The sequence below is a fragment of the Hemiscyllium ocellatum genome, chromosome 16, assembly GCF_020745735.1.
Source record: "Hemiscyllium ocellatum isolate sHemOce1 chromosome 16, sHemOce1.pat.X.cur, whole genome shotgun sequence".
Lineage (NCBI taxonomy): Eukaryota > Metazoa > Chordata > Chondrichthyes > Orectolobiformes > Hemiscylliidae > Hemiscyllium > Hemiscyllium ocellatum.
Genome location: NC_083416.1, coordinates 6,216,096 through 6,224,489, shown reverse-complemented (window position 1 = coordinate 6,224,489; position 8,394 = coordinate 6,216,096). Strand labels below are relative to the sequence as shown.

General features: G+C 40.0%; 1 protein-coding gene across 2 annotated transcripts in view; it reads right to left on the bottom strand.

The window, feature by feature from the left end:
* Window positions 1–2,222: 2,222 nt before the first annotated feature.
* The window catches only part of LOC132823328 (slit homolog 3 protein-like), a 699,246-nt gene continuing 693,074 nt past the window's right edge, over window positions 2,223–8,394 (bottom strand). For both annotated transcript variants that reach the window (XM_060837019.1, XM_060837020.1), the window contains exon 37: window positions 2,223–7,387. In XM_060837019.1, the coding sequence (XP_060693002.1) occupies window positions 7,146–7,387 (242 nt within the window). In that variant the 3' untranslated portion in view covers window positions 2,223–7,145. The remainder of the gene's footprint in view (window positions 7,388–8,394) is intronic.

Here is an 8,394-nt window from a genome sequence, read left to right as displayed (position 1 = left end):
AATGAGTGTAGGCTCAATTAGGCTGAGTATTGAAACAGTATAAGCACAGTACTGATGTAAATAGGTTCAAACTAGAATTAATATTTATTCAAGACTACTTGAATCCTTACAGGCTCATCCAGGCTTAATGCTGAATCAATAATGCTCAGTTCCAAACTAATCCAAATTCCTAACGGAATCAGTTCAGGCACCATTCTGAATCATGAGTGCCATCATAAATGCAAGTTGGCATTTCATATCCAACTCATTTAGACTCAATATTGAACCAATATAGGTTCAAAGTGAAAGCTAAGGCAGAATTAGGATGCAAGAAACAAACTTGTACAAGAGCGACACCATGTTACACAGCATAAAAAGAGGATGCTGATTCGCTGAGCCATTAGAAGCATGGAGTTGCAACAAGAACAGACAGTTACCTGTCAATATTGATTCTCAGACTGGGAATGCCAATTTTGACTGGGTAAGGTGTTGCCACAGGGAACCAGCAGGGATTGGCTGCATCCACGACCCCACTATTTTATTTTTGAAACAGGCAGAGTAGGGTTCTTGTAGTGTAGCACCAGTGTCTTCTGTCTCTGAGCCAGGAGGCCTAGGTTCAAGTCCCACCTTCTCCAAAATGCACGTGATAATAGAACTTAGAATCTCTACAGTGTGGAAACAGGCCCTTTGGCCCAACATGTCCATACTGACCCTCCAAAGAATAACCCACCCAGACCCATTCCCTTATTTCTCTACGTTTCCCCTGACTAATACTAAGGCAATTTAGCATAGCCAATCCACCTAAGCTACACATCTTTGGATTGTGGGAGGAACTGGAGCACATGGAGGAAATCTACACAGACACAGGAAGAATGTGCAAACTCCACACAGACAGCTAACTGAGGATAGAATCAAATCCAGGTCCCTGGTGCTGTGAGACTGCAATGCTAACCACTGAGCCGCCCTATATCTCAGAACTGGTTGATTAGGAAAATGCCTGAGAATGGTGCAAATGTATATGACTTTTTTTTTGCTGAATAAAACTGGGTCCTGTGTATGTAACTCCTCTTTCAGTTTTAGCTTTCAATCTATATTGGTTCAATATTGAGTCTAAACGAGTTTGATATTAAATGCTAACTTGCATTTATGATTGGACCAATGATTCAGAATAGAGCCTGGACTGATTCAGTTAGGAATTCGCATTAGTTTGGAAGTGAGCACTACTGATTCAGCATTAAACCTGGATGAGCCTGTAAGGATTCAAGTAGTATTGAATAAACATTAAAAGCACCTCACTGGCACTGTCGGTCAACCTACAGCACATGGACATATAGTCATACAGCACGGAAACAGACCCTTCGGTCCAACTCGTCCATGCCGACCAAGTTTCCCAAACTAACCCATTCCCACTTGTCTGCATGTGACCCATATCCCTCTAAACCTTTCCTATTCAACTAACTGTCCAAATATCTTTTAAATGGTGTAACTGTACTTGCATCTACCACTTTCCCTGGCAGTTCATTCCACATTCAAACCACCCTCTGTGTGAAAATGTTGCCCCTCAGGTCCCTTTTAAATCTTTCTCCTTTCATCTTACACCTAGGTTTGTGGTGTGGAGAGAAATCAGAGTTAATGTTTCAGATCAAGTGACCCTTCTCAAAACATTAACTTTGATTTCTCTCCACAGATGCTGCCAGACTGACTGAGCTAACTTCTGTTTTTGTTTCTGATGTAAAACATTCACAGTTCTTTTGTTTTTTAAATAATCGTGGATATATTTTTTCAGAGGTTTGCCAGCATAATTGGCATGCTGTCCACTGGGAATGGTCAATGGGATGTGTTAAATACAACATGCGTAAAGACACAGGGCCCTGTTTTATGTAGGCAAAAGGAATTTGTCGATACATTGTCCCTTTTTCCAAAAAAACGTCATAGAGACCGTCAGTCTGCCACATCTCTATAGCAACATCTTCACCAATCAATCCAAATTGATCTACATGGTCTTCACAGATATTCCAGGCCTAACCAATCAGCACTCTTCTCTCATGCTGTATAAAATGACGCTTTCTTTGTTGAAATTTGTTTCTTGTATCTTGTTCAAAATTAAACGCTTCAACTTCGTATCCTCTTAACTAATGTTTAAGCTCTGTAACATCAAACAATGAGTGGAGCTTTAAACCAATACTAACTATCTACAAACTTGAACTGCTAACCTAAAGTAAAATAAATTAATTATCTGTCCATTTTTTTGGTGCAAACACTTTCATTTATTGTTTTGTACAAGACATAGTATTTCACAAAATATATAACATTAAAATGTACATATTTTTGTAAAACAAAGAATAAAGGGTTAAACACCTGTAAGTTGTAAACTGCTCAAGAGGTTTATTTCCTTGTGGTCATTATCAGGGAGAACGAGTCAGAGTCAGACTTCCTGTATCCACTTCTGCTGCTACATCTCACAGTAGACAGATAGAATAAATGGGCATGGTGTAAGGAGACAGGAATTGTTGTTTGTAGCCATTAAAGATGAAGTCTCACGTTTTGCCTCACTCTTTCTGACCATACTTCCATCCAGAATGGAAGTTGTACTGTCTGAAGCCTGTCAACACCTTGGTGATGGTTTCCAGTATGAAATATACTAAATCTCACCTCGTTTCCCTATAGTATGTAAGCCGCAAAGGAACCTTCACTGATTACAGAAGTGATGTAAAGGTGTGCATTTATCACGTACCATTGGACTTTTAGATCCATACACACCAGGTTGACAATTTTGATGAGTGGTTGCAAATACTGGATTGATATGTAAAAGATTAATTGCTAAAGAAATTGGCAATCATACGAGTGCAATTGATACTGGGTTCGCTGGGAGTAGCACATCACAGCCTTCAGTGCTGCAGAGTTAAACAACCATTACTATGAGATGCCCTTCAGTGTATTTAGGATGTTCTGTGAGAAGATACTCAATGTGTAAGGCATTATTTTGACTTTTCAGCTCTTGGGTTAACATATAAAACATAAGGTTGACTGTAAGTCCTCAGTTTAATGCATAAGGCATTGGGTGGATTGGAAGGTACTTATCTTAAGGCACAAGACATTGTAAGACTTTTAGGTTAATGTGTAAGGCATTGGGTTGACCTTAAGGGCTCTCAGTTTGTCAGGCATTGTGTTGATGCCAATTTTCTCCCTCAGCTTAATGTACAAGGCATGAGGTCAATTGTAAGGTCCTAATGTTAAGGCATAAGGCATTGGGTTCCTGTAAGACTTTCAGATTAACATGTAAGGCATTGGGTTGACTGTAAGGTTTCTCAGCTTAATTTATTAGGCATTGGATTGATGCTAGGACTTTCCCTCAGGTTAAGGTATAAGGCATTGTGTGGATGCTCAGGCACTTAGATCAATGCAGCAAAAATTGCACTTTGGTAATACTTCAGCTAAATGTAAGGCACTAGGTTAATTGCAGTAGATAGTGATTGGATTTTTAGGTCAATACAACAGTCAATTGTCTTTTCTCTTCGATTTCTTTATACTTTTTAATGAAGTGGGTGAGCAATCTCTAAACCTCTATAAATCCACTGTCCCACACACGCAAATCTCTTCAATAGATGAGCTCTACATGAGCAATAGGTGGGTTGTGGTGAGTTACGTCAATGGGAATCATCTGATGGGGAGCACTAGATCCTGAAATCCCTGATCTCCTTGTTGACTGATCATTGTCTTACCACTGCAAGTAATATGGTACACAAGTCGTTAGTTCTTCCATTTATCAGAATGCTATGTATATGATTGGAACTCTGGGACATCAGCATAGGAATTCCTTGCAGTTAAAGCCTTTGTTTGGACCAAACTGATTTATTTCCACATTAAACTCTCGAAAGAAAATTCAACACTTGCTGTCATCCATCACTTGCATCAAAACCATATTGTGCGGCTCTTCCTCTTCGATGTTTATGCTTAATGCTCTGTAAATCATTGGCCCAAGCAGCTGAATTGTACTCAGCAAATAATAAATCTTCATCTCCTGGAAGCTTAAATGTCTGATACCCAAATCCTCAAGAGCAGATAATAAGAACAGGGATTGGCACATGTGAGACATTTGAGATAGCAGATACCTTGGGGGCAGCAATATGAGACAGAAAATCAATACGATGCTCAGACATCACATAACACAGTCCAGTTTTACATTGCTTTGGTGTGTCACGGTAAAGAATCAAGCCCAACGTCTGTGCAGATGTGTAATCTCCTCTATTGCATGCACTATGGTTATCAGAATTAAATTTTATATATGTTTCCTCAACAGTATGACCTAATGTCTGGCAACACGGTCTAATGGATAAAAGAGCATTACTTTCTGCTTGAGGACCACTGAGCTATGGCAAGAGCTTTGAGGTCTAGACCTTTAATCATGTTAGCCAGAGATGAAAAGCTCTTGATTAAATGGTATTAGGAGATGGGCCAAATGCAGGCAAATGGGACTAGTTGGACCGAAGGGTCTGATCCATGCTCTACAACTCTATGACTCGAGAATAATAAACACCTCTCAGGTGATGTTTGTACAGGGTCAGCTCCAAGTGTGCAAATGGTGCCCTACGGGCTATCTGCAAGGCTAATCTGTGTTTTTGTTTATTTCCTGATTGGTCCTGTTTTTAATCTCTGGAAGTTTTCAAAATAAACTCTTGTATTCTTCAACCAATTGGGATACTGCATGCAGTAGTCTGACGGGGAACTGTGGAAGATTCATAGCTCTTCAGAGGGCAACACGGTGGTTAGCACGCCTGCCTCCCAGCACCATGGATTCAATCCCAGCCTTGGGTGAAACTGGCTGTGTGGAGTTTGTAGTTTCTCCCCATGTCTGTGTGGATTGCCTCCAAGTGCCCTGGTTTTCTCCCACAGGCCAAAGATGTGCAGGTTAGGTGGATTGACCATGAGAAATATTGGGTTAAAGGGATGGTGTGGGATACACTTCACAGAGTCAGTGTGGACTCAATGGCTTATTTCCACATTGTAAAATTTTTATGATCTGGTATTGGATGACTACGCCGTACTCTATGCTCAGTAACAAAAGTGCATTCCATACAATGTCAATACAGTATTGGATATCTTCAATACGTTGCACAGTGTTTAGGTTATGTGTGTAAATTCAGTGTGTATATTTTCTACTTGGTTACTGAAAATCTGTAATAAACTGTATCCTATTGTCAAAGTTACTGGAAATCTAGTGTGGTCTATATGTTATTTGTTTCCTTATAGAATGATTGACAATGTTTTCTCATTTTTGGATATCTGCTTCACATTGTGCGCATATTGTTAGGTATCTGAAATGGATTTTACACTGTATTATGTCATTGGGTTTCCACAGTATGCTTCACAACGTTATTGTTAACAGTGGCCTGTATTTTATGATTTGGAATGAAGAGACAGTGCTTAACACTGACCTCAAAGAAAGCTGTCAACAAAGATTTAACTATCCACATCTTACCAATTCTATCTTCTCCAGCATTAACTTAATTGCAGTGCCAAATGTGCCGATGCCGTGGCTTTAAGAGGTGTGTTTTGTCCTTTCAAATAGATAGATAGATAGACAGAGAGAGATAGATTGGGGAACAAGTACTAGGCATCCTATGAGAAAATAAACAACTTGTGAAGCCTTGGGTCTTTTTTTTTTGAAGTTGGAACAATAGAAGCAGCATGGATGGGTGTGGTCAAGCTCCCACCCACAGAACCAAGGATTTTTAGTTTTCAGCAGCTGTTGCTGTTGGCGTCTTGAAGAAGTGGAAGCTATTTTTCCCTCTCTCGATTACAGCTAAAAGCTGAGGGCTGTCTTCTTAGGTTACTGGATTGCATTAGTCAAAATTTGTTTTCTGAATTTGTCTTTTGCCAGGGGGGTGTTTATGTGGTTACTATATAGGAACTGTTAATTAGTAATGGTTACTGTATCTACTATTTGTTACATTTTCCAATAGAGTTGTTATTCTAAGTTCTTCTTCCTTTTGTTGGAATTTAACTACAGTGTTTGAATAAATTGTGCTTTGCTTAATGTCGCATAGTTTGACCAATTGAATTGCATCTGGAACACAGCACCTGACATTTACCTTTAAAATAAGAAAAAATTAGGGTCTAGGCTACCTTCTTAAAATATTTTAAGGGGGTCTGGTCTGGTTCATAACACCAAGTCAAGACAACCTCCTGCACCAATGATATAATTAATTCAACCAAATAGCCAAATACATTGGCGAATTCCCATAGACATCAAGTCAGAGAGGTAAAAGCACTGATTATCTGTGATTGTTGCACATAATTTCATGGAGAATGAAATAAAATTGGAGACAGATTTCCAGACATCACAGAATTGTGATACTGACAAATGGAAAAAAAGACTTGTGATTGAGGATCAGAGAAGTTGTTTAGCAATAATTTCAAACTTTAAAAAGCATTAAAAAATCCATTTAAAAATGACAACATGAAAAATAGTGGAGGTCCTGATCAGTCCAATGATTTTTGTTTTGTTGGTCAGTAATAAATCTGGTCCGTAACAACTTCAACAGTGCTCCATGGAGGAGCAGAGAGCCACTGTCAACAACTCATGGATTTCTGCGTTTAACTGTGCAAGTGTGGATGGTAGAAGCTGCTGGCAGTTACACAGCTTCATTAGCATTATGGCTATTAAATCGGAGACAGCAAGTTAGCAGGGATCTGAAGAGTATTGATTACACTGTATTGACAGTCACGTGAAAGTCCCTTGGACAACAACACAGGGGTCAGGAAGGATGATGGAGGCTACAGTAAAATGAAGAGCCAATTGGTATTCAGCGACGTTCCTTTCTTCAAAAGCTTAAGTCAGTTGGACAGTAATATAACAGGTCCTTCAAACACTTTCACATTAACCAATTGAGCAAGCTTTTTCCAGAATATCTCCGTCAGGTTAATAAAACAGAAAACAAAACATCTTGCAAAGGTAACAAAGTATGGTATACATACCCAGGTGATGTGATATATTTTAGTAATACCTGAAGAAAATAGTCCTTTTTTTTAATAATAAAAATAGGTTCTATTTGTTATCTTACAATATATTTCCATTTCTTTTGGTCCACTATGAGAGTTAAAGGGTTCAATACTTGTCACAGGTGCATGCTGTTGTTGAGCCTCCACTTCCTGTTTCGGGGCCCCTACAAAGAACAACTCCCACAGCCGCAGTCAACAACCCTCTCAACGTCTTCCACAAACGAGGAGCCGTCTGTGCACTGGAAGACATATTTCCGTCGCTTGCTACGTAGTGGCACACAGCACTCCCCATTGGCACAGCTTCCCTTGCATTCCAGCCGAGGGACTTTAACCGTGGTCTGGCATGAGGCGTAGCCTTGCTGCTTACGATAGACATCGCGAAACATTTCCTTTTGACAGAGGAGCTCTGCAAAATGAGAGGGGAGAGGTCACCATCAAGATTGCGTTTGCCTCACTAGCTTGCTTCAAATACTTTGATCCATGAGGATCAGGCATCGTAATTTCAAGGCAGGAAGTTGGTTAGATATTAGGAGGGGATCCATTTCCTGGGGAATACTGCTTCTACGGAAAAGGCTTGGGCTGATTTCCCTAGCTTGTCCAAGTGAGGTTAAGACTTTTGGCTGGCTCAAAGATCACGTCGGACAAAACGTGAGGTAGTAGAGTCAAAGTGTTCTCCTGATCTAGTGGTCAGCAGGAGAAATGGCAACAAGATTGGTGAGGAGCATGCTGGGAGTTTTGGCCAAGCTAATTTAAACTCTGACTTCAGTTAAACTGGAGCTAGGACATGTTGGGACTGGTCCTGTAAGTTGTGAACTGCAGTTTCCTGTGTTGATCGGATAAGGGAGGTTTTATGGTGGAGAGTATGGTGCTGGAAAAGCTTTTCCAGGACCATACTCTCAACTCTGATCTCCAGCATCTGCAGTCCTCATTTTCTCCAAGGTGGTCTACTACACATACTAGCACCACATTACTTTATACTGAGTACGGAATGTGGATGTTTACAACTTGGTGCAAACATTTTGGGAGTTGTTTACCAGTAAACTCCATTGGCTGGGATTGAACAATATGATCAGGCTTGGTCAATTCATTGGTTGAGTGCTAGAGAAGTTTCTAGAAAGTGGAGACACTTCAGGATAGAAGTTACCAGACAAAGGATTACGCAACAGCAGCCACTGAGGCCAACACCTGAGAAGCATGTGCCCCGAACTGATCCTCAGAGAAAACAAAGAACCACGAGGCAAGGTCTACATCAACAGCAAACACTGGTCACTTCATTCAAATTGGGGTAGTATTTGTTTCAAACCGTATAATAGAGCTAAAGTTATAGTTAGGACTAAGTATAATTTAAGTTCAAGTAAAGTGAGGTTAAATGAAATGGGTTAAAGTTTAATTTAAGGTAGATGAATCATAGAC